This window comes from Hippocampus bargibanti, linkage group LG07 (assembly GCF_051943395.1).
Source record: "Hippocampus bargibanti isolate YZ-2025 linkage group LG07, ASM5194339v1, whole genome shotgun sequence".
Taxonomy (NCBI): Eukaryota; Metazoa; Chordata; class Actinopteri; order Syngnathiformes; family Syngnathidae; genus Hippocampus; species Hippocampus bargibanti.
Window position 1 is genome coordinate 26531763 of NC_142740.1, and position 26777 is coordinate 26558539.

The 26777-nt window shown below is 35.5% G+C and overlaps 1 protein-coding gene across 1 annotated transcript; it reads left to right on the forward strand.

Moving 5' to 3' along the window:
- The first annotated feature begins 349 nt into the window (after positions 1-349).
- oma1 (OMA1 zinc metallopeptidase) lies at positions 350-11640 on the forward strand. Its single transcript, XM_089000942.1, has 8 exons — positions 350-998; positions 2557-2785; positions 4451-4624; positions 5887-5994; positions 6805-6933; positions 8199-8273; positions 9075-9224; positions 10720-11640. Exons 1-8 carry the CDS (start codon positions 682-684, stop codon positions 10969-10971), a joined length of 1434 nt encoding a protein of 477 aa, XP_088857068.1. The 5' UTR covers positions 350-681; the 3' UTR covers positions 10972-11640.
- Positions 11641-26777: the final 15137 nt, after the last annotated feature.

Genomic DNA, 26777 nt, shown 5'->3' on the forward strand with positions numbered 1-26777 from the left:
CAGCTTCATTTTTATATGTAGTATTATACTGCTCCTATTTATTAGCATTGTCACACTATTCATAAAGTACAAACAGGTTTTGTGAAGAAGTAGTAGAAAATCTACAGTATTTTTATTTTTTTAAACTGGTCAATCGCAACACTTTTGACAAGCTGGTTTCTAAGGGGATTTATCTATTCCTTACGATGTATACTGTTTATTAAAAAATATTAATGATGTTACGTCGAAAAAACACGGTAAAATGTTCAATTTAACTAATTTTAAAATTAAATTCCACTTAACCGGAACTTGTCTTCTAGGCAAGTTTGTTTCTTATCGAGACTTTTCGCACGGACTACTTTCTGGTGGTCTACTTTGCTTTTTTTCGAGTAGCGATATTTGTTATAATTAATATTACTGCTAATATTTAATGACTAAAACGGAATCGAAAATATCTCAAAATTAGATTTGACATTTTTTTCGACCCGCGTTCACCTGAGTGGCGAAACATTTCTTTTGGATTTATTTACGTGAAGACTTATTTTGCTCAAATTGACAAATTATAATTCACCTCGCGCGATTAAATTCAACGCACTTTCATTTTAAACAGCCCAAAACATGTCTTCGACCGAAATTCGGTCAAATGTCACCAAGGTTACAATGAAGGAACTCGCGCGACATTGACAGCCAGTGAAGACCTCCATGATGTTTCTCTTCTTAAGAGGGCTTCCACGAGTTCGTCTGACGCGACACCCCCTGGGGTGCCCGCAGTCCATGTACACCCGCTCTTTGAGAGCAACTCGCCGGCTACGATATGGAGCAACTCGCGGGATCGGAACCGTTCTGCCTTCACACGACACCGCCGGGACGGTCTTCTTCAAAACTGCTTCCCCTCTTCAAGTTCTTCCATCATGTGTGGCTCAGTTTCGTACCTCGACCCGTGTGGAGGCGATACCGGCTCCTCTCATTTGGTTGGTGCTCAAGCCTATTCAAAAAGTCACGGCCATCATACTGGGCAGGTAAGATCACGAGTTGATTTCTCAGACCAGAATATAATAGAACATCACCTTTATAAATAATACAGTTCATTTATAAGCGCCTTTCAAAAGTCACACGCACACTTTACAGTCACAGGATATTTTTTCTGTGGGTGAGCAGTGGTAGCCACAAGCGCCAGCGCCTTGAGGGACTTAGTAGCAGTCGTATTCCCGTATTGTTTTTTAGAACTTGAAAATGACGGCAGGAAATTATAAAAATATGTAATTTATTTTGACTTTAGTAGGTTTTTCACATTTTTTTATAAAATGATAGCAAGCTATCAAAATATGTTTTCACTGTTTAACGCAGTACACATCTGCATGAATTTACAAATATGTGTTCTAATATGAGTGCTTTCTTTTGAAATGGTTCAGAAGTTATTGCACTTCTTTTCCTTTCGGCTTTTCCCTTCAAGGGGTCGCCACAGAACTTATTGTACTTACTGTTATTTATTTATTTATTTATTTATTTATTCAGTTATTTATTTACTCATTCATTCATTTTTTATTTATTAGTCTGTTTATTTATTTACATATAAACCATACTTTTATTGGCGCTGGAAAGTAAAAGATTTTTTTTTTACTTTTTTTCCCCCAATTTCTCAATAAAATGGTCCTTGATTTTATAAATATATAAAAATAACGATGGATGGAGGAAAATCCATCACACAGGGTACATCCCAAGATGAATAGTAAAACTATGTTGACATTTAGATTTTCTTAAAGGACAACCGACGTCTCCGGACAAGTTGTGTCCATAATTTGTAAAATGGCTTCAAATGACTTCTACTGAACGTATTTTAATAAGATTCCACCGCATATAGCTATATTTTACGTTTTAAGACTCGCTCTGAATGTTCAGGAAGTCTTGTTTTTGAGTTGGTGATGAGTCCGTACGTGACGTCATGAAAGGACCGCCCCCTGACCGTAAAAAAGACGCATTGTAGCGTCCTTCCATCACGTCAATGTATTTTGCTGTACATGTTGGGTCTGAGAACTGTGTTGCACCCAAAAGCCGCCAGAAGAGGGAGTCCAAGCTCCATATAAGGAATTTATCAGCCTGTGGAAACGGAGGTGGCCACAGGAGGTCGCCAGTTTGTGCCTCTTTTTTTGGTTGAGACATTTCCCCCCAACGTTGCCTCAAAATGGCACAAATAAATTCTTTAATCGATTGCAAACATTTATGCTTTCCTCTTCAGAACTATTTGAATTATATTCATAACTGGATGTGTAACAAGAAAGCATATTCTCCGAATCTGAAGCCTTTGTTTGGATTCTCCAGCAATGCAAAATATTTCTGAAAATGCCGAATTCGCAGCTCAATTTTTTTCAGATTTTGTACACTTTAAGTCATTTTTATTGGTGTGTTGCATTTGACTAAAAATATCATACTGCATGTTTTGGGTATTTTAGATGCTATGAAACGTTTTTCTGATGTCAGTTAAAAAACAAAAAAGTGACGTCGGTTGTCCTTTAAGGGCAGAATAAAAAAGTAACGAACAGATAATGTCATTACATATGACTTGACAACTCACTGCAGGAGTTTAAGGAAGTGGTGGGTGGCGCTGCCTGATAATCGGCGTCAGTATTTCCGCCAGTGGGCATGGCAGCGGCGGTGGCGATTGGCGTTGGCAGCAGGCGTGGGGGTCGTTATCACGGCCCTCCTCCTCCTCACTCACTTGGATCAATCGCCGGTGACCGGCCGTACGCGTCTTTTGGTGTTCAGCAGGCAGAACTACATGGAGCTGGCGACCTTTACTTCGGAGGCGGTGAGGTGTCTCCATGCGTTTACAAAATCCATTTTTTAAAATCACAAAAGTCATAACTGAGACATTAATTAAAATCCAATCAAATTTAGGACTATATAAACATTCAATTCAGCGTAAGAAACCTTATACGCTCTTCTTTCATCAGAAAAAAAGAGAATTCCAAAATTATATGGGTCTGGAGTTATCTGAGCTTGAAATGGGGGCGGCTGTACAAATACAATACAATACAATACAATACATTTATATTTATATTTTATATAGCGCCTTAACAACTGAAGCTGTAAAAAAAGTGCTAACATGGAAAAAGGGGAAATACTGCCTCCTTGTGCAAAAAAAACAACATTGCCAGAGGTCTTGGCCAAGGCTTTATTGGCACACAAGCATGAAAAAAAACAAAACCAGAACAAATTTGGGAATAGCGCTCCACGTCATGCTTTTCAATTGCCGAATAATTTTGGGAATGGCAGTGAATGAACTAATTTTCTCGACAATACCTCTTTACTTATACGTACAGTGATACCTTGGCTTACGAACTTAATTGGTTCCGAGACAGAGTGTGTAGAGCGAAAAGTGTGTATCCCAAAAAATAATTTCCCATAGGAACCCATTAAAATGAGAATAATCTGTTCCCAGGTCCCCATAAAACATAATTTTGTACTTGATAATTTTCTAAGCCTTAAAACTACACAAAATATACCTTATTTTATGTATAATAAGTGTGCTATGGTAAACTGTATTGTATAATAAAGTCGTTTTATTTACCTTTATGATGGTCGTTGATGACTTGATGGAATGGTGTGACCCGTTTCATCAGCATTAAACACTTGATGAGGAACATAACCTTCTTCTTTCACCATCTTGAGGAATGATCCCTTGTAGGTGCTTTCTCTGCTATAATTTTACCATGTTCCTCATCAATTGTGTTCTGTTTAGCTGGGTTGATAGCTTTTTGCATCAAGTGTACAGATGGCTTGTGCGGGTTATTTGTGGAACCTGATTAATGGGATATTTTAACCACGGAGTCTACACTCTGCCTTTGAAGTATCAAAGTTGAAACAAGTCAGAATTTCACTGTTTTGTATACATTCTGTCACTTTCTCTCTCTGTCGTCTGCCTGTCTCTTTAATGTTTCACCCATTCCTCCCTCACTGCTGCGTTCTTGACCAATCACGTGGCTTTCAACCGAAGACTGGGGCGGGGAATAGAGGACAAAAAAAAGTTGGCTGCCATTTTGTTTTTTGGAGAACGGCCTCACTCTCTCTTTCTCTAACCCCCGCCCCTTACTGCTGCGTTTTTGACCAATCACGTGGCTTTAACCGAAGACTGGGGGCGGGGAATAGAGCACAAAAACAGTCGGCTGCCATTTACTTGTTAGGACAACGGGTTCGTTCACGACGGACACATCGCTCATTATGGCGCTCCGTGTGTGTCCCGATAAAAAGTTTGTATGCCAAGGTAAAATTTTGATAAATGTAACATTCGTAAACCGAAAAGTTCGTCAGCCAAGGGGTTCGTAAACCGAGGTATCACTGTATAGTGGTTTCACAAAACTTACAGCTGTATGAAATCACTTTGCTGTACATTTACACACAGAAAAAGCTCCAAATTAATTTTACTAGCAAGTATGAAGTTATGTATTAACGATGAAAAACTTTCTGTGTGCAGTACATGGAGGAGTTTGGCGATCATCTGCTACCCGAGAACGACGCTCGTCACCGTGTGGTTGAGCAGGTGGTGCAGCACCTGGCCCGGCGTAATCAGGACCTCCCTGAAATGGCCGACGTGAACTGGACTGTCCACGTGGTGCAAAATGACAACAGCAATGCCTTTGTGCTTCCGGTTGGCAAATATACTTGACATCATCATCAGCACCATCACAAAATATAAATTTATAAAGAAATACATAATCTTTATTTATTTATTTATTTATTTATTTATTTATTTATTTATATTTATTTATCTATTTATTTATTTAAGACTTATTATGCTGTAAATCATATTTTTTTTTTTTAATTTAATACTGATTTATTTAATGATAAAAATAAACAAATAAAAAATAAATCTTATGTCTTTATTTAATGATGATATAAATCTTATAAAAAAAATTTAATGCTGATTTATTTATTTATTTATTTATTACAATCTGATTTATTTATTTAGGACTTATTTAATGATGCTGTAAATCATATTTATTTTTTTAATTTAATACTGATTTATTTAATGATAAAAATAAAAAAATAAAAAATAAATCTTATGATTTTATTTAATGATGATATAAATCTTATTCATTTTTTAATGCTAATTTATTTATTTATTTATTTATTACTATCTTATTTATTTATTTATCTATTTATTTATTTATTTAAGACCTATTTAATGATGCTATAAATCATATTTATTTTTTTAATTTAATACTGATTTATTTAATGATAAAAATAAAAACGTAAAAAAATAAATCTTATGTTTTCATTTAATGATGATCTAAATCTTATTCATTTTTTTCATGCTGATTTTTTTAATGATGATATATTATTTATTTATTTATTACTATCTTATTTATTTAAATCTTATTTAATGATGCTGTAAATCACATATATTTTTTAATTTAATACTGATTTATTTAATTATAAAAATAAAAAATACATCTTATGTTTTTATTTAATGATGATATAAATCTTATTCATTTTTTAATGCTGATTTTTTAATGATGATATTTATTTATTTAATGATGATTTATTTAATGATGATATAAATCTTATGTATTTTTATTTTTTTAATGATTATCTAAATTGTATGTATTTATTTAATGATTTATTTCATGATGATTTCAATATTTGTTTATTTAATGATGCTTTATTTAATGATGACATAATGGTTATTTATTTATCTGCTTATTTATATATTTATTTAATGCTTTATTTAATGATGATAAAATGTGATTTATTTTTAATGATGATGTAAATCTTGTTTATGTATTTATTTAATGATAAATAAATACATGATAAATAAATAAATAAAATAAATACATCTTATGTATGCATGCATTCATTCATTCATTTATCCATTGATTCATTTACTTATTTTTATTTTTCATTATGCAGAATGGCAAAGTGTTCATGTTCACCGGCATGCTGGAAACTGTGACGGATATCCACCAGCTCACCATCGTGCTCGGACACGAAATGGCTCATGCTCTACTGGGACATGCCGTAAGTCACGACATGAGGGTGTATATTATTATGGGATTAATATAAATTATTGGCAACCAGTTATAAAATAACAATCCTGATAATAATAATACAGTAAAGTCTCGTTATATGGATATTCTCGGGAGTCGGAAAAAATATCGATATAACCGGACTATCGATATATCTGATCCTGCGGCATGTAAATTTTCTCCTTGCGTTCATAGAAATAGTATCTTAATAAGCAGTACTATCGATATAACCTATAACGAGACTTTACTGTAATAATAATCCATTTTGTGCATTTTATTTTCTGTATTGTGGTTAAAGAAATAAAAGGCATCAGTCAGCGTTAACAACACAGCACAATTTACAACGGGAATGTTTTCGCTTACATTTTTTTTTAATAAGTCCCTGAAGCTAATTTTATTGTTTGTATTGCAAATATTTTTACTGGTAAATGAAGTGCAATCATCATACAATTCCCACTTTAGCGCGTTAAAAAGCGATTTGAAAAGGTGTAAACATCCCATTGGTGTTGTTTCAGCGGCGGGGTCGCGGCCTCCCGAGTGTTTACGGCCTCGTTAAAAGTCCATTCTCGTTTGCGGGGGGTGAACGAGTGTGCCATCAACGGGTGCAGTTTGGGGAGTTTCAAGCTGGGAGGAGATCTGAATTAATTAGATAAAGGCAATGAGTAGCCACAGGATTCCTGATTAGCTCAGCTACTCACTCCAGCGTTGGACTGCGTCAAATGCCCCCGCCGTCGTCGCCAACTCCCCGCCACACCACCACCTTGTCACATTCTCCTCCGAACCTGATCTTGTCCATCCGCAGGCAGAGCAGGCGAGCCTGTCCCACGTGGTGGACCTCCTGTCCGTGATCCTGCTGACCGCCATCTGGGCCGTGTGTCCCCGCGACAGCCTGGCGCTGTTGGGTCAGTGGGCCCAAGACAAGCTCACACAGGTGACTGACACTGGACGTTTATTCGGAAGATTATTATGGTGTTAATGTATGCATTGGAACCTCTCAGGGTGATTGCGGTCTGTTATATAACGGGGACAAAAAAGAGGAATACATTTTCTTCGGAAGTCGAGGAAAGAAGTTTGTTAAAATAATGCTCACTTAGTTAGTCCATTTTTCGCAGCTTCATTAATTGGAAATGCCGTTGATAGCAATCCTAACAAATGGTACCCATGGCGTCACTTCCTGTCAACCTTTTATATATTTGTGCATTTATTCATTTATTTATGTATGTATTTATTTTTCTGTGTATTCATCTATTTATGAATTAATTTATTTAGTTATTATTTATTTAGTCATTTATTTATTCAGTCGTTCATTCATTCATTTAGGTATTCATCTATTTATTTATTTAGTTATTATTCGTTCATTTCTGTTTTTATTTATCTATTTATGTATTCATCTATTTATTTCTTTATTTTGTTATTTATTTATTTAGTCGTTTGTTTATTTAGTCTTTCATTTATTGATGGATTTATGTATCTATTTATGTATTCATCTATATTTATTATTATTATTAATTTAACCATTATTATTATTATTATTATTATTATTATTATTATTATTATTATTATTATTATTATTATTATTATTATTATTTATTTAACTTTTTATTCAATTTATAATTTATTTATTTCGCTATTTATTTATCTGTGTATTTATCTATTTATTTGTCTATGTATGTATGTATTTTTTAGCTATTTATTTTTATTCATTCGTTTATGTATTTATCTATTTATGCATTCTTTTATTTATTCATTCATGAATTTTGTTATTATTTATTTAGTCATCTATTTATTCATTTATGTATTAATTTATTGATCTGTTTATGTATTCATCTCTTTATTTAGCTGGTTATTATTTTTTTACTTATACAATCATTTGGGTATATGTTTATTAATCTATTTATGTGTTCATTTATTAATTTAGTTATCATTCATTCATTCATTTATGTATTTATTTAGTTATTAATTCATGCATTCGTCTATTTATTTAGCCGTTTATTTATTTATATTATTTAGCTATTTATTTATTTGTGTATTTATCTAATTATTATTATTTTTTTTTTAGCTATTTATTTATTTAGTGGTTTATTTATTAATCTCTATATATATTTGCTTGTTTATTTATGTCAATATTTAATGAATGATGATACATCACATTCAATTAAACTTACGCGGTCATCTGTGTGCTTGCCCCCTGTGCAGTTGATGTTCAACCGTCCGTACAGCAGGAAGTTGGAGGCGGAGGCGGATCAAGTTGGCTTGCAGTTGGCGGCGAAGGTCAGCGATTGACTTGATGACGGCTTTTGAAACTTTACACACTGTTCCAGTTCATTCAAACCTATTTTGGTATTTATTATATCTGGAAGATAAAGTAAAGTCCATATAGGAGCCAGCTGTAACACATTTAGATTAATATAAATTAGCAAACAAAGTTGTCTATCAAAAATTGTTTGCCAAAAATGTCTATCACGCCTTGTTAAAAATTAAATGCAAATTTTAATGAAAAAAAAATGAATTATGAAAAATACATACAATCACACGATTGTAATGAAATAAATAAGATATAAATAATGTAAATAATAAATAAGAAATAAAATAAATATAAAAGAAATAAATATAAATAATAAATAAGAATAACAGCAAGTTGACTCGTTACTCATTCAACAGTGAAGTACACTAAAACAATCAAACCACCGTTTGAAATCTCTAATAAGTAAAAAAAAAAACTAATTTCACACAAAAGTAAATAAAAACGGGAACTACACATGTGAATTTTGAAATTATTTTACATTATAGACAAAAATAAAACTACACAAATCTTGACTTCACGCTGATTTACTGCCATTTCAAAACGTGCCACTAGGGGGTACCGTTGTCAAAGAAAATAATTTAGAACAAACCTTTTGTCTTTCACTGTCATTTCCAAATGTGCCATAAGGGGGATTGTTGTCAAAGAAAACCATTTAGAACAGAACGTTTCTCGTTTTTATGTGTGTGTGTGTGTGTGTGTGTGTGTGTGTGTGTGTGTGTGTGTGTGTCCGCACGTGCGTGTGTGTGTGTGTGCGCGCGCGCGTTTAGGCATGTGCGGATGTGCGTGCGGGTCCGGTCTTCTGGCAGCAGATGGAGATCAGGGAGAAACTGAGTGGAGAGCCCAGCCTCCCCGAGTGGCTGTCCACGCATCCGTCACACAAGAACCGCGTGACGCAACTGGACCGTCTCGTTCCTCAAGTACACGAATGCAAACACACACACAAAAGTAAAGCAAAAGACAACACATATGACCTCCACGTTTTTAAAGTGTTTTCCAAGGAGCTAATGAAGCGTCTGGAGAGATGAGTGATTCCCTGCAGCAGGTTTAGGAGGGGAGGAAGGATGGAAAAGGTGCACTGGGTTATTTGCTTTCATTCTGGTTGATTTTTCTTCCGCCCCTCCCCCCCACTCCAAAAAAAAAAAAAATCCAGGATATCTGCTTAACTTTACATCCTGGAGGCGAGCGAGCTCTGTGGTTTAGCGACACAATCAGACATATCTGCGGGCGAGACGGAAGCTCCTGTGGTAGCATCAGCATCCACAGTCATTATTTTTCGTGTGTGTGTGTGTGTGTGTGTGTGAGAGAGAGATGATTTTTAACCTTGAGTTGGCTCACCAAGCGGAAAAGACGAGCAGATGGCTAAACAAGATTTTTTTTTCTTGCCTGCGTCGTCTTGTGCTCAGCTGATGGGAAAAGTGACAGTGCGTAGTCGGTCCAGTCCCTCAAAAAAAAACAAAAACAAAAAAAAAAAAAAAAAACTTTGTCTGCTTTTTTTTAATAACAATATATTATATTGGAAAAGTAAATGTTGATATTTTAGAATGAAAAAGTAGCCGGATTAAAAAAAATAATTCATGGTAAAATTAATTGCTGGAAATAAATTGCGTAGTTAAAGGACAACCGACACTATTTTTTTGTTCCCTAAATGACATCAGAAAAACGTTTTATAGCATCTAGAATACCCAAAACATGCACACAAAAAAATTCGGAACTGGGGAGTTTCAGAAAGTCCCTCCCCCTTGTTCGTGACGTCATGCCAGGATACTCCTTCACAAACTGCCTTGCTCCAGAATCAAAACAATGCCTTCAGAGAGTTTAGATTCGGAGAAGATGTTTTCTTATTACTCAGCCTGTTTCCACAGGCTGATAAATTCCTTATATGGAGCTTGGACATCCTCTTCTGGCGGCTTTTGGGTGCAACACAAGGTTTTCAGACCAAACAATCTAGCAAAATACATTGACGTGATGGAAGGACTGCAACAATGTGTCCTTTTTTCGGTCAGGGGCGTTCCTTCAGTGACATCACGTACGACCTCGTCACCAACTAAAAAACAAGACTTCCGGAATATTCAGCGCGAGTCTTAAAACGTAAAATATAGCTATATGCGGTGGAATCTTTGTAAAATACGCTCAGTAGAAGTCATTTGAAGCCATTTTACAAATTACGGACACAACTTGTCCGGAGACGTCGGTTGTCCTTTAAAAGAGAAAACAATCACGGCAAAATGATGAATTTTGAAAAATAAATAAATAAATGTGCTAAATTATTTTCTATAAAATTACACAATTGAAACCATCAAATAAAATTCACATTCAATTAGCAATCTCCAATGATAGTTAAAGTGAAAAAAGCAAAAAAAAAGATTGAATGTAAAATCCTGAAATCAATCAGGCTCTCGTTCGCTTGTGTAGGCATTGGAGTTGAGGGAACGCTGCGTCTGTCCCCCCCTGCCGCCCGCCGATCCCCGCGCCGTCTTTTCCAAGAGCGTCCGCGTGCTGTTGGAAGACGCCAAGGAGCGCCCGCGACCTGCCGCAGGCGGCGCGCCTCAACACGGGCCCGTCGTGGTGGCAGCGCCCGCCGCTTTGCTCGCCGGATCCTTGACACCTTTTCCATCCGGATTGAGTCAAGCGGGCGATAAAGCTTTGGAGGGAGTGCCGCCGTGATGACGCCTCTAGAACGGTACTGATGTGTACGTAAGTGATCCATTGATACAGGACCGTAGTTCGCCAAATCTTTTGGAAAAAAAATATCCTCCGCCATTTGTAGTCTACACAAAAGAGGGAGTAGCACAATCGATGGAAACGTTTCTTCAGCCGTCATCTGTATTTCTTTGAAGGTGTCGGACGTTTCGCTTCTTATCCAAGATGCTTCTTCAGCGAATTAAAGTCTTGCTGGTAGTTGAAACCAAAAATTCTGAAGATACAAAAAGGAGAGGAGTAGCAGTACCTTACATTGCAGGAGTTTCTGAAAAACTACAGAGTCCTTTGGCAACACAAAATTCCTACTTATTTCAAACCGATATACACTTTAAGGCAAAAATTAGTGCATCCAAAAGATAGGCTAAACAAATGAAGTAATGTAGTTTATTCAATACATTGTAAAAATGAAAATTGTAAAGAGAAATACAGTAAAGTCTTGTTATATCAATATTCAAGGGAGTCCGAAAAAATATCGATATAACCGGGACTATCGATATATCCGACCCTGTTTGCATGTAATTTTCTCCGTGCGTGCATAGAAATAGTATCGATATAACCGGGACTATCGATATATCCGATATCGATATAACGAGACTTTACTGTATATATATATATATATATATATATATATATATATATATATATATATATATATATATATATATATATATATATATATATATATATTGGGCCGAAACTGCCAGCAATACTTTAGTTCGCTGAAGAAGCATCTTGGATAAGAAGCGAAACGTCCGACACCTTCAAAGAAGTACAGATGACGGCTGTTTAAAGGACATTGTTACAAGGATGTTGTTTTCAAGCGTTACACCCTAAATGTCTAGTTCAACGGATATTAGTGAATATGAAGCTTTCCGTGGAAGCTTGAATTCTTCTGATAACTCTGCCGGTTCATCGGAATCAAAGGAGCGTATACTTTCACACGAAATACTGGAATAACAATTGATGAAAACCCAGCAGAACTGAGACCTTATGAATTATTCATTCTTTTTTTATTGATAAAAGGATTATTGACTCTGTACTGGGAGAGACTAATCGTTTTGCTAAACAAACTGGGCAGGATTTACTCACTGTTTTCATAGCTAGCATCAACGATAGTATATAGAACGGGAATTTTAAAAATTAGTCTGAAAAAGGAATGTTTTTCACACAAAAATTGTTGAAGAATTGTTGTCAACTATGGATCACGTCGTGAATGAAAGTGAAGGTTAAAAAAATATAAACATTGCTGACATTCAGGGGAAAATGTGTTCGTTATTGCAGTGGAATCTGTTAAAATGATTTTTTTTTTCTCAATGAGTTTTCTTTTTTTTGCTACTCTGAGGAAATATGTTATATTATATGAATAAATTATGTAGTAAATATTGTTTTAAAAAATATTATTTGGTGTTTCTGTGTGTATGTGTGTTTTTTTTAATTCAGTGAAAATTCAATTAATTTGTTATAGTATATTTTACAGGGTTTAATGTCTGGACGGGATTTTATGGAATGTCCTCAAAGAGTCATTTCCTTCAACATGTTATGATTATTTTTTTTACTGACATTCAAGACCGGACGGGTGAGTTGATTTTGCATTTTAGTTTTTATTGTGCACATGTTGAGCAATTTAAAGGACAACCGACATCACTTTTTTGTTTCTTAACTGAACATCAGAAAAACGTTTTATAGCATCTAAAATACCCAAAACACAAAGGCTGATATTTTTAGTCAAATGCAAAACACCAATAAAAATGACTTACTGTCCAAAATCTGCAAAAAAATGAACCCGGAAGTGGCCAGTTTCAGAAGGTCCCGCCCCCAGTTCGTGGTGTCATCCCAAGACGTCGGGTCTTGCTGGAGAATCAAAACAATGGATTCAGATTCGCAGAAGATGCTTTCTTGTTACTCATCCAGTTATGAATATGATTCAAATAGTTCTGAAGAGGAAAGCATACATGTTTGCAATCGATTAAATAATTTTTTTCCGGTCATTTTGATGCATCTGGAGAGAAATGTAGTGAAATAATTTATTCTGTGCCATTTTGAGGCAATAGGGGGGGAGGAATGTAGCACCAAAAAAGAGGCAGCAAAATGTTGACAGAGAGCGTGTAAGGAATTAATCAGCCCGTTTCCACAGGCTGATTAATTCCTTACACGGAGCTTTGTCGCCCTCTTCTGCCTCTTTTTGGTGCAACACGAAGTTTTCAGACCAAACAAGTACAGCAAAATGCATTGACGTGATGGAAGGACTGCTACAATGTGTCCTTTTTTCAGTCAGGGGCGTTCCTTCAGTGACGTAACGTACGGTCTCGTCATCAACTCAAAAACAAGACTTCCGGAATATTCAGCGTGAGTCTTAAAACGTAAAATGTAGCTATATGCGGTGGAATCTTTGTAAAATACGCTCAGTAGAAGTCATTTGAAGCCATTTTACAAATTATCGACACAACTTTTCCGGAGACGTCTGTTGTCCTTTAAATGTGACTGGAAATTACAACAAGAATTTTCAACGACAGAAAATAGCAGACACAGCCGGTTGCCGGGCGGATTTCGAGTCCAGAAAAGAAGAAGACAACGGCGGCATCTCATTTTGACAAAGAAGCCGCGAAAAACAAAGAGCCTCTGTGTTACAGTGAGCCGCCATCATTTACATTTGAATCCAATGTTTGATTATTTTTTTTTTTTTGGGGGGGGGGGGGGGGGCTGAAAACAATGCCAACAAAATTCTGTGTGAATTGTCCCAATTTTGTCATTCTTACTTTCCAGACACTCACGCGGGGATGCGTTGAATGACGCGAGGACGCCGGCAGCCATTTTCAGGTATTGTGAAAGCGTGTTGGACACAGCTGCTACGTGGGAGGTCCCCGTCGCTTCCCATCATGCATTCCGTCTGCACTTTGACCTCTGTAACTCTTTTGTTTTTCAAAATATTGCACGCGTGCGAATGTGCCCAATGTTAGCGTGCAACAATGAAGCATGTGGCGTGTGGGTTTCAGATTGGAAATGAAGATTGGATGTTGTTTTTGAAAATTTCAGGTTGTTGTGGAAAGTTTGAAGTGTGAAAGGAAAAAAACTGAGGGCAGGTTCTAAATCTCAAAAAGCTAACTTGCATCTCCGATAACTCAAATGTATGCCAAGTTCAGTACATGGAGCAAAACTAACCAGGCTGAAAAAAAATCATTCAAACTTAAAAGACAACCGACGTCTGCGGACAAGTTGTGTCCATAATTTGTAAAATGGCTTCTACTGAGCGTATTTTACAAAGATTCCACGGCATATAGATATATTTTACATTTTAAGACTCGCGCTGAATATTCAGGAAGTCTTGTTTTCGAGTTGATGACGATTCCAGATGTGACGTCACTGAAGGAACGCCCCTGACCGAGAAAGCGACACACAATGCATTTTGCGGTACTTTGTTTGGTCTGAAAACATCGTGTTGAGGGTGAAATTAGAAGGAAAACACATAAATAACACAATGGTGAATCGTTGTGTGTTGCACCAAGACTACTGTTTGATACTAGTTGACACAAATTCCCAGCAGACAAATCAGCCCATTTCCAACGGAGCTTTGGCGCCATCTTTTGCATTTTCTGGGACACGACATGCTGTCCTTGACGGCTCGAATTGATATGTTAAGACTCCTTTAATCGATTGCAAACATTTATGCTTTCCTCTTCAGAACTATTTGAATCATATTCTGATGTCAGTTAGGAAACAAAAAAATGGTGTCGGTTGTCCTTTAAAAAGAACTAAAAAATATGTCAAGATGTGTGTGTGTGTGTGTGTGTGCGTGTGTGCTTGACACTTTGCTTTGCACCACTTTGGCCTACTTAGTGCTGTAAGTAGCACACACAGTGACACAGTGCTCCTCCTCTCTCCCCGTGGACTTGAGCTCAATAATTGAGTCTTGCTGAAGCAGAGTAACATGCTAACCGCCGCTTTGATAACGTGACGGACACTCACCGTGTGTGTGTGTGTGTGTGTGTGTGTGTTGTGTTGTATTCCACTGGTGACGTAATGACTGCTAATACACAAAAACAGACATGTCCAGTCTGAAGAACCAGACTCTGGATGACTACTGTGCTATGTTCCCAGCATGCGCCACATTGACTGATCAGCCACAGAAGCAGACATTGTACTTGGGAGGCCTGATGATGGCAGTGCTGCCTCAACAAGGAATACAGCCCATCATTTTTCTCAGACACACACACATTCGTGTTTCAACAGCTTTGTGAGGTCCGGGTAACTCCAGATAAGGAGTGAGAACCACCCTTTATAATAATAATACATTTAAGTTCTAAGCGCCTTTCAAAATTCTCAAAGACACTTTACACTCAGAAGATGTTTTTTGTGTGGGTGAGCAGCGGCAGCCATTCATTCGCGCCAGCGTCACTCTACCCGGAAGTAACACAGCAGCAAAGTTATGAAAGGAAGAGGAAAGGAAAGAAAGTTTAGATAATGATGATAAATTTAGAGGAGAATTAGCGCGACATTTGAACACCAGATATCCCCCATAACTATGTTTCTCACTGTAACTTCTTTGAAAACCAAAACAATAAAAAGCGGACTTGTAACTGAAATAACAGCAGGAGCGAGGACCACGCGCACAAACACACACAATACAGCATAATGCTAGCTGATAAAGACCCCTTTTGATTTTGGCTGAAACTTTTCCTCTGTGTCCAGGCCTCATTAACAGTGCCAGTGTGTGTGTGTGTGTGTTTTGTTTGTATATATGTGAGGCATAAAGAGAGAGAATGCACGAGGAATAAGCCCTCAGTTCTTATCAACAACAACAGGCCTGTGTAACACACACACACACACACACACACACACACACACACACACACACACACACACACACACACACACACACACACACACACACACACACACACACACACAGTTTGCCAGCATCAGGGTACATATTCCCCTTGCAGGACAGTCATAACAGATGGGGTGTGTGTGTTTGTATGACTGGTCTTGTGAGGACCACTAACATTTTATACCTTACGTAGTGAAGACATTTTTGACAAGTGAGGACCTTTTGGCCGGTCCTCACAATATTTTCATTCTAAAGGCTTCTAGAGGGTCTATATATGGATCTGTTAAAGTTTCAGAAAGGTCCTCACAAATTCACCCAAAATGATTTTTTGGTGTGTATTTTCATTTCACTTGGATACACACACTTTTTACTCGCTGTGTGTATTTATTTGTATGTGTGTGTGTGATTAATGAGAGGAAAAAGTTCATACCACAAAAAGTAAAACGATATTTTGACCAAATTCAATACAGGGGTGAGGACTTTGAATGTCGCCATTCAGAAACCTCACTCCTGCTGTTATTTCAGTTGCAAGTCCACTTTTTATTTCTTTGTTTTTAAAGAAGTTGAAGTGGGAAATGGGGTGACATTTAGTGTTCAAATGTCACACTAGTTCTTCTCTAAACTTGTCAGCAACGGTGGGCCTCACTTCTTATCTGGAGTTATCCGGACCTCGCAAATCATTTGAAACAGGAATGTGCGTGTGTGTGTGTGTGTGGAGTGTCTGTATTATTGTGGTTGTGAAGACAACAACTATTTTCACTAGGTGTTAATTTGTGTAGTGCACCACTATTGGGGTTAATTGTGCTTTCACTTCCTGCGTTGTTGCTGATTAAAAATAGATGGGATCAAGTGGTCGTTAAAGTGTGCCAAGGATTTAGTTGCTCTTCTAAAGCGTGACACCAGAGTCAATTGTTTTTGCAAACACGCCTACAACTGTAATGACTGGGGTGGTTTTTTTTCAGCTTTTTCACAGTACGTGTTAGACAGTTTTATTTTAATCACATGGTAATGATGATTGTTGTTTTGGGGTTTGTTTCGCAGTCATGCATCATTTGGGTTTCATTAATTGGCTGTTGGATGGGTTTGACATTTTTTTTACATCAAACAGTTGGGTTCATATTTAAATGCGTTGAAAAAAAAACGTTTTTTTTTTGTTGAGTAAACAAATTTTAGTCAAAAAGTAGTAATTACAAAAAATAATGTTCTTGAACTTTTGGTGTCAAAGTTACAATGACATGAATGCCATTTTCAATGACGCCATTCAAACTAGGGTCTGTAAAAAAGAATAAAGAATTTCCCCTATTTAATTATTTATTTATTCATTCATTCGTTAATTTATTTATGTACAGTAAAGTCTGGTTATATCGATATCGGATATATCGATAGTCCCGGTTATATCGATACTATTTCTATGCACGCACGGAGAAAATTACATGCAAACAGGGTCGGATATATCGATAGTCCCGGTTATATCGATATTTTTTCGGACTCCCTTGAATATCGATATAACGAGACTTTACTGTATTTATTTATCCACTTTTTTCACGTTATTTATTAATGTATTTATTTATTTTTATTTATTGAAGCGGTACATTAAAAGAATTGTCTTGAACCTTTGGTGTCAAAGTTACAATGACATGAATGCCATTTTCAATGACGCCTTTCAAACGGGGGGCCGTAAAAATCTTTATAAATAATGCCCCCCTTTATTTATTTATTTATTTATTTATTTATTTATTTATTTATGTATATTTTCATCCTTTTCATTCACTTTATTTATTTATTTATTTATTTATCCACTTTTTTCCACATTATTCATTCATTCAATCATTTATTTATTTACTTATTTGTTTATTTATCCAATATCCACGTAATTTATTTATTTTTATTTATTTATTTATTTATTTATTTAGTGAAGTGGTACATTAGAAAAAAAAATTGTCTTGAACTTTTGCCGTCAAAGTTACAATGACGTGAATGCCATTTTTGACGACGCCGTTCAAACGGGGGTCCGTGAAAATCTGAAATAATGCCCCCCTCTATTTATTTATTTATTTATGTTTGTTTGTTATGTTTATTTCATTCAAATTTTTTTTATTTCTTTTTATTTTAGTGGTACATTCGAAAAATAATTTTATTCAACTTTTGGTGTCAAAGTTACAATGACATGAATGCCATTTTTAACAACAACGTTCAAATAAGGGACTGTAAAAAAATAATAAATAATCCCCCCCCCCTTTATTTATGAATGTAAATTATCTTCCACTTTAGTTTTTTACCCACTTTATTTATTTATTTATGTATTTATTTTTTAAATTTATTATTTATTCATGTAAAATTTCATCCACTTTTTTATGTATTTTTATTTTAGTGGTACATTCGAAAAATAATTTTCTTCAACTTTTGGTGTCAAAGTTACAATGACATGAATGCCATTTTTAATTACGGTGTTCAATACTTTTAATAATTTCCTCCATGTAATATTTAATTAATTAATGTCTTTATTTATTATGTATTTATTTACTTATTTATCAGTTTGTTTATTTATTTTTTTGCATTGTGTCTCTCTAAATCGCATTTTTTTTTTTGGGGGGGGGTCACCTTTGGCTCAGTGTGTGCGCCGCAACGTATCCCACCCCTTTTCCAACCAATCCAACGATTGCACTTGTCAGCGTCCATTAGCCTCAAGCCTTCCTTTAAAAGCTGTGAGCTTTTAGCCCCCCCCCCCCCCCCAAGTGTGACTCACACATCTGATACGTAGAACCCCCCCCCCCCCCCCCCAACCGTTCCCAGTGGCGACACGGGTGACGGCAAGCTCGCTTTGACCCGAAGGCGTTGGCGAGGTCACCGAGAGTTGACGTGATGGACGGCAATGGCCATATGTATCCGCTACAGTGACCTTGTCCTCAGGGTGCTTTGCGGGGGGTGACAATTTTACTTTGGCGGTTTAGTTTGCTTCACCTCGTCGTCTTATATGTGCGTTTGGTCCACTGGGGGAAGAAAAAAAAAAGGCGGCAGCTTCCTTTTCACTTGAAAGCGTAGGAGAATGCTGGAGGACATCAGTGAGGGGGAAGTGGCGTTGAGATTCCATCAGTGGAGTCTTTGAGTGGGGCTGATGGCAATCTCAAGGTTGCGGGAACAGGAAGTGGAGTTTTTTGGGCAGATTTATTGCGTTTAGAGAAATACGCTAACAATTAGATGAGGGTGTACAGTGAGACCTCAATTTACGAACTTAATTGGTTCCCAGACAGAGTGTGTAAGGCGAAAAGTGTGTATCTCCAAAAAAAAAATTCCCATAGGAAACCATTAAAATGGGAATAATCCGTTCCCTGGTTTCCATAGAATATACTTTTCAACTAAATAAGCCTTAAAACTACACACAACATACCTTATTCTATGTACAGTGAGACCTCAATTTACGAACTTAATTGTTTCCCAGACAGTGTGTAAGGCGAAACGTGTGTATCTCAAAAAAAAATTCCCATAGGAAACCATTAAAATGGGAATAATCCGTTCCCGGGTTTCCATAGAATATACTTTTCAACTAAATAAGCCTTAAAACTACACACAACATACCTTATTCTATGTATAATAAATGTGCTATTGTATTGTAATAAAAGAAATACATTGTATCATAAAGTCACTTTATTTACATTTGTGATGGTCCTTGATGGAAGGGCGTTGGAGGTCGAAGGTCAAAGGGAATTGCTGTTTGGAAAGAGAGGCACATTACATGAGGACTGTAATTAAAGAAATAAACTGTGCTGTAAAATAAAGTTTTATTTACCTTCGCGAACGACACATCATTCATTGTGGCAGCTCCGAAAAAATAGTTCGTATGCCAAGGTAAAATTTTCATAAATGTAACGTTCGTAAACCGAAAAGTTCATAAGCCAAGGGGTTCGTAAATCGAGGTATCACTGTACTACATAAGACGCATCCATTGCATCATGATTCTTATTTTTACGATGACAAGAATAAAGGTGTTGCGAAATGAATCGTTTTCTCAATCAAATGTTATTAACTTCTCCTTATCTGACCCTTGCAGCCACGTTGTCGTAGGTGCGTGTAGTGCACTCGAGTGTGTCGCGACGAGGGGGATTGATGAGCAGCTGAGATCGTGCGGCCCGACGTGTGATTGGTCAGTAAATATTGTGTCTTGTACTGCTGCCTCAGCAAGTCTCAGCATATGGATCACATTGGCAGGCAAGTAGGAAGCGGGCGTCGGGTGGGGGTGGAAAGAGGGTTTGGGTGTGTGGGGGGGGGGTTAACTCATATGAGCCAGTGAGCGCGACCACAAAGCAGTAAACACCATCAGCTACTCGGTCCTTTGATTGATGTGCTTGTGGGTTGGATTCGGGTGGGAGGGTCCACGGGAAGGGTGAAGGTTAGGTTGACCTGCAAAGTCTGCAGTTTGCTTCATGCCTTCTTGCTATGATTTGATATTTGAAAGGGAATTTCGAAACCGACTTGAAAATGTATACATTTTATAAATGGAATTGCAAAAAAAAAACAAAAAACAACTACAGTAAAGTCTCGTTATATCGATATTCAAGGGAGTCCGAAAAAATATCGATATAACCGGGACTATCGATATATCCGACCCTGTTTGCATGTAATTTTCTCCGTGCGTGCATAGAAATAGTATCGATATAACCGGGACTATCGATATATCCGATATCGATATAACGAGACTTTACTGTATCTTCCTCAAAAGTTATTAATTTGGAAAAAAAGTGTATTTTTGACCTTGAAAATATGTTTTCATAATTTGATTTAAAAAAACAACTATATTCAGTAAAAAGTTTTAATTTGTGGAAAAAAAAAAATCGTATTTTTGACCTTGGAAATATGGTTTCATCATTTTACAATGAAAAAAAAAAACAATAGTCCCCAAAAGTATTTAATTGGGGAAAAAAATATTTTTGACCTTGAAAATATGTTTTCATAATGTCATAAAAAAACAACTATATTCCTCAAAAGTTATTAATTTGGAAAAAAAAGTGTATTTTTGACCTTGGAAATATGTTTTTATAATTTGATTTAAAAAAACAACTATATTCAGTAAAAAGTTTTAATTTGTGGAAAAAAATCGTATTTTTGACCATGGAAATATGGTTTCATAATTTGATTTAAAAAAACAACTATATTCAGTAAAAAGTTTTAATTTGTGGAAAAAAAATCATATTTTTGACCTTGGAAATATGGTTTCATCATTTTACAATGAAAAAAAAACCCAACAATAGTCCCCAAAAGTATTTAATTGGGGAAAAAAATATTTTTGACCTTGAAAATGTTTTCATAATTTCATAAAAAACAACTATATTCCTCAAAAGTTATTAATTTGGAAAAAAAAGGTATTTTTGACCATGGAAATATGGTTTCATAATTTGATTAAAAAAAAAACAACTATATTCAGTAAAAAGTTTTAATTTGTGGAAAAAAATCGTATTTTTGACCTTGGAAATATGGTTTCATAATTTTATAATGAAAATAAAACAACAATATTCCCCAAAAGTATTAAATTGGGGAAAAAATGTGTATTTTGGACCTTGAAAATATGTTTTAATAATTTCATAATTAAAAAAACCACTATATTCCCCAAAAGTTTTAATTTGGGGAAAAAAATGCGTATTTTTGACCTTAAAAATATGTTTTCATAATAAAAGAATACAACTATTGTCCCCAAAAGTTATAATTTGGGAAAAAATGTGTATTTTTGATCTTGAAAATATGTTTTCATAATTTCATAATAAAAAAAAAACTATATTCCCCAATAGTTTTAATTTGTGGAAAAAAATGTGCATTTTTTACCTTAAAAATATGTTTTCATCATTTCATAAGAAAAAACAACAACTATATTCCCCAAAAGTTTTAATTTGAGGGAAAAAATGCATATTTTTGACCTTGAAAATATGTTTTCATCATTTCATAATAAAAAAAAACAACTATATTCCCCAAAAGTTTTAATTTGGGGAAAAAAATGTGTATTTTTGATCTTGAAAATATGTTTTCATAATTTCATAATAAAAAAAAAACTATATTCCCCAATAGTTTTAATTTGTGGAAAAAAATGTGCATTTTTTACCTTAAAAATATGTTTTCATCATTTCATAAGAAAAAACAACAACTATATTCCCCAAAAGTTTTAATTTGAGGGAAAAAATGCATATTTTTGACCTTGAAAATATGTTTTCATCTTTTCATAATAAAAAACAACAACTATATTCCCCAAAAGTTTTAATTTGGGGAAAAAAATGTGTATGTTTGACCTTGAAAATATGTTTTCAGAATTTCATAATAAAACAACAACTATATTCCCCAAAAGTTTTAATTTGGGGAAAAAAATGTGTATGTTTGACCTTGAAAATATGACCTTGAAAATATGTTTTCATCATTTCATAATATATTCCCCAAAAAATTTGAGGGAAAAAAATGCAATTTTTGACCTTGAAAATATGTTTTCATCATTTCATAAAAAAAAAACAACTATATTCCCCAAAAGTTTTAATTTGGGGAAAAAAATGTGTATGTTTGACCTTGAAAATATGTTTTCATAATTTCATAATAAAAAAACAACTATATTCCCCAAAAGTTTTAATTTGGGGAATAAATGTGTATTTTTGACCTTGAAAATATGTTTTCATAATTTCATAATAAAAAAAACCAACTATATTCCCCAAAAGTTTTAATTTGGGGAAAAAAATGTGTATTTTGGACTTTGAAAACATGTTTTCATAATTTCATAATAAAAAAAACGATACAGCGCTGACCAAACCTCTGGCAATGTTTTTTTTTTTTTTTTTTTTCCAAAAAGGGGCAGCATTTCCCTTTTTTTCCGTATTAGCGCTATGTTGCAGCTTTAGAATTTGTGAAAGCGATATATAAATGTATGTATAGCTATTTGGCTAGCTATCTAATAGCTATCTAATGCCTATCTAGTGGCTATTTAATAGCTATCTATTAGCTGGCTGGCTATCTAGCTGGCTATCTATTAGCTTAATAGCTATCTAGCTCGCTATCTATTAGCTATCTAGCTTTCTAGCTATTAGCTAGCTATTATCTAGCTAGCTTTCCATCTATTTGAGTTACTTTGGGGTTGAGTGAACGCTGGCGCGTGTGCCTGCCACTGCTCACCCACAGAAAAAAAACTGATCCCGCAACTAAAGTGACCTTGAGAGTTTTGAAAGGCGCTTAAAAATGAAATGTATTATTATTATTATTATTATTATTATTATTGCATTGTATTTCAGACAGCCGCCCCCATTTCAAGGTCATATAACTCCAGACCCATATAATTTAAGAATTAACTATTTTTTTTCCTGATAAAAGAAGAGTGCCTAATGTTTCTAACACTATATTGAATGTTTGCGTAGTCCTAAAACTCAATATTCCGTGGGTCCTGGAATTCAAGCGACAATGACAAAAACCCTGGCACTGGAGTGGATCCATTTTTGCACATGTGTGGCAGTGAATGAGTTAACAGCTTTGGAAAATGATTTTTATAATAGTCATTGTATATTACGGCCTTTCTGCGTGAAAACAAGCACAGTGATGACAATCCAGCGCCATTCATATGACCTCGACTCATCATCGTAATTACCAGATAACCTTTAATGACTGCTCGGAATAAGCGAGGAAATGCCACATTCAACGACACAGCAGCGCAAAAAATAAATAAATATATATATATATATATATATATATAATATTAAAATGGCGTCAAGTGTGAAATGTGTCGTGCCTTAAATGTCACCTAACTGTAAAACGTAGAGGGCACGCCGCTGCGCTCTTTGGCTACGGGCTACGGGGAAAGATCATGCTGTCGCTAAGCGTTGTCGCCGCGTGCTGACAAGGAGAACCGCTAAAAAACACTTAAAAGGCATTTTGACAATCTGGGGGCAGCTGTAATTAAACACATTTGTCATCCATGCCGCTGCGAGGCAACGATGGCGACTTTTCCAAAGTGCAAATTGTCATGTGATTTTTTTATTTTTATTTTTTGTGAAAGGGGAAATTATGTAAAATGGATTTTTTTAAAGGACAACCGACGCCTTCGGACAAGTTGTGTCCATAATTTCCTTTCATCACTTTGCTGCTGTGAAATGTAAATTTCTCCACTGTGAGACTAATAAAGGCATATCCAATCCAATCCAATTAGTCTCGCAGTGGAGTATCCAAATTCTGAAACATACAGTATCTTTTTTAGCATTTTAAAATGTACGTTTATTTTGTCAACCTCTATTTTTTTATGGAAATTCACTAATTGTTGGGATGGTGGATTGTATCAAAAGTGAGGGAAGATATATGTATATTTTTAAATTATATTATTAATCATTTAATAATAATGCTAATGAATCACCAAATTATCTAAATACAGTATATATAACTACTAACATTTTTATTTGATAATTTAATGTAAAAAAAATCAATATTCAATCAATTGAAGTCATAAAATAAAAAAAAATATGGCCGGCCGTGGTTAAGCCGAAAGTCCCGCCTCCTCGGTAGATCCCATGTTAACGACCAAGCCACACATTGCTCGCACGTGTCAATTTCTTTCATTGGCTAATGAAGGAAATTCTGCCTAGCAACAAATGGTCCTGTGTGCGACTCATGTTTAAAAAAATAATATCGATTCCGCTGCTACGCTTGTAAACTCTACCGCGCAAAACAGTTTTATCCATGAATGAATTAATTATTATGAATTAGAAATTCAAACAATCTGAGCAAATGCGAATTCACCCCCGTTTTTTTTCACTTGGTACATTCCAATTAGCTTTTGCAGGTCCGCCTCATTTGAATCAGTACCTAGCTTGACGATTCTTGACTTACCTTTGTTTCGTGATCAGCTTCTATTTTGTCACTACAATTCAACAGGTGGCAAGTAACGAGACAAACAAACAGCAAAGGTAAGAAAAAAAATACACATTTAAAGCACACACGGACTAAGTTAGTAAACTAATGTATCTTTTATGTTGAAATAGGAAGAATAAACAACTGATTTGTTTGCTACGAAATGCTAAAGCTATAGCTGAGTGGTGAAGGAAACTATATTCTTATGTTTGTTGTATTCCAAATACTCAATAATAATAATCAGTATAAAATATCCTGTGACTGTAAATTGTCCTTGAGAGTTTTGAAAGGCGCTTATAAATGAAATGCATTATTATTATTATAAATAATCCTTACCAAATATGTTGTCATTAGCTTGGTTTGTTACTCTGCCTTGACAGTCCACCGTCTCTACTTTGCTGCTGAAATTTCAACTCTAATAGCATTTGTAACTCTAATTGTGCTTAGAATTATTTGTTAAAATGGGGAAATGATACATATTGCATACCTGTGGAACTAGGACTCTGATTTTATTCGTTTTGTGTGTACATTATGCATTGTAGTATGTGTGCCTGTGCCTGACACTGGACTAGGATGAAATCTAAGTGTCCTTTATGCTCTCTATCAGAATCCCCTTGCCAGTATAAACAGAGTATGTCTGCGAGCAAAAGAGACCAGTGAATTATTAAAGTGTTCTGAAGCGTCACTCAAAGAGAGCCGATGAACCACTAAGACACACACACTCAAACACTCTCTGGCAAGTCTTCCGCTAATACCCAAAAGACGCCGTTCTCACAATCCCTTCCCACGAAGAATATTTGTGAGCGTTGATGCTGAGCTAAGCTAGTTAACTCCACAGTGGCCCAATATCCAGCTGCATGTATTGGATGCTATCCAGTCGTGGTTTCAACGATTAGTCGCTTAACTCACAACAAATTCCTGATGAAATTCATTTATAGTTATTTTTCAGACATGATATCTTTGACTCGTTTAGCTACATTTTTTAAGCTACATTTTTAAAACTCATTCACTGCCAGACGATGTGCAAATATGTGTCAACTGCAGTGCCAGGGTCTTTGTCATTTTCTCTCAAATTGCAGGACCCACAGACTATTGAGTTTGAGGACTACATAAACATTCAATGCAGCGTAAGAAACCTTAAACTCTCTTCTTTCTTCAGAAAAATAAGTTAATTCCTAAATTATATGGGTCTGGAGTTATGAGTTTGAAATGAGGGCAGCTGTCCAAAATACAATGCACTACATACATATTGGTTAATATAGCACCAACAATAGCTGAAACAAAGCGCTAACATGGAAAAAAAGTGAAATGCTGCCCCCTTGTGGAAGGGAAAAACATTGCCAGAGGTCTGGCCAACGCTTTATCGGCACCCCAGCAAGAAAAACCAACAAGGGGAAGGCAGTGAAGGAATTAAGTACAGATTTAACATTTGTATGCACAGCAAATCTTAATAAAATTATTTTATTTTTTTGGCTTGTATTTTTCCCCAAAAAATTTGACCTTAACAAGCAAAACAAAAAATGTTTTACAAGGCAACAATTTTATTTGAGACAACAATGTTTTTTTTTCCCATTAATAGACGAAACGGTTGGTAAACAGAAAATGACACCCCCATTCCCCCCCATGTCCTCTCAAGTCCCGTTATTTAATTAAACCTCTGAACTTTATCACATGGCTTTAGTGTTAGTCACAATCGAAGTCCGTTGATCCTTCTCAATGCGTTAAAGTACAACCAACACCATTTTTTTGGTTTCCTAACTGACATCAGAAACACGTTTTATAGCATCTAAAATACCCAAAAGACGCAGGCTGATATTTTTAGTCAAATGCAAAACACCAATAAAAATGACTTTGTGTCCCAAAACTGCCACAAAAAAAGCTCGAAAACTGGCCAGATTCAGAAAGTCGCGCCTCCTCCTTCGTGTCATCACTATTGGTCACACACTGCCTTGCTCCAGAATCAAAACAATGTCTTAAGAGAGTTCAGATTCGGAGAAGATGCTTTCTTGTTACTCATCCAGTTATGAATATGATTCAAATAGTTCTGAAGAAGAAAGCATAAATGTTTGCAATCGATTAAAGAAGTCCT

Coding starts and splice junctions, on each gene's coding strand:
- oma1 (XM_089000942.1), top strand. CDS start 682: ATGATGTTTCTCTTCTTAAGAGGGCTTCCACGAGTTCGTCTGACGCGA. Junction 999..2,556: donor ACGGCCATCATACTGGGCAG/GTAAGATCACGA, acceptor AACTCACTGCAG/GAGTTTAAGGAAGTGGTGGG. Junction 2,786..4,450: donor CGACCTTTACTTCGGAGGCG/GTGAGGTGTCTC, acceptor TTCTGTGTGCAG/TACATGGAGGAGTTTGGCGA.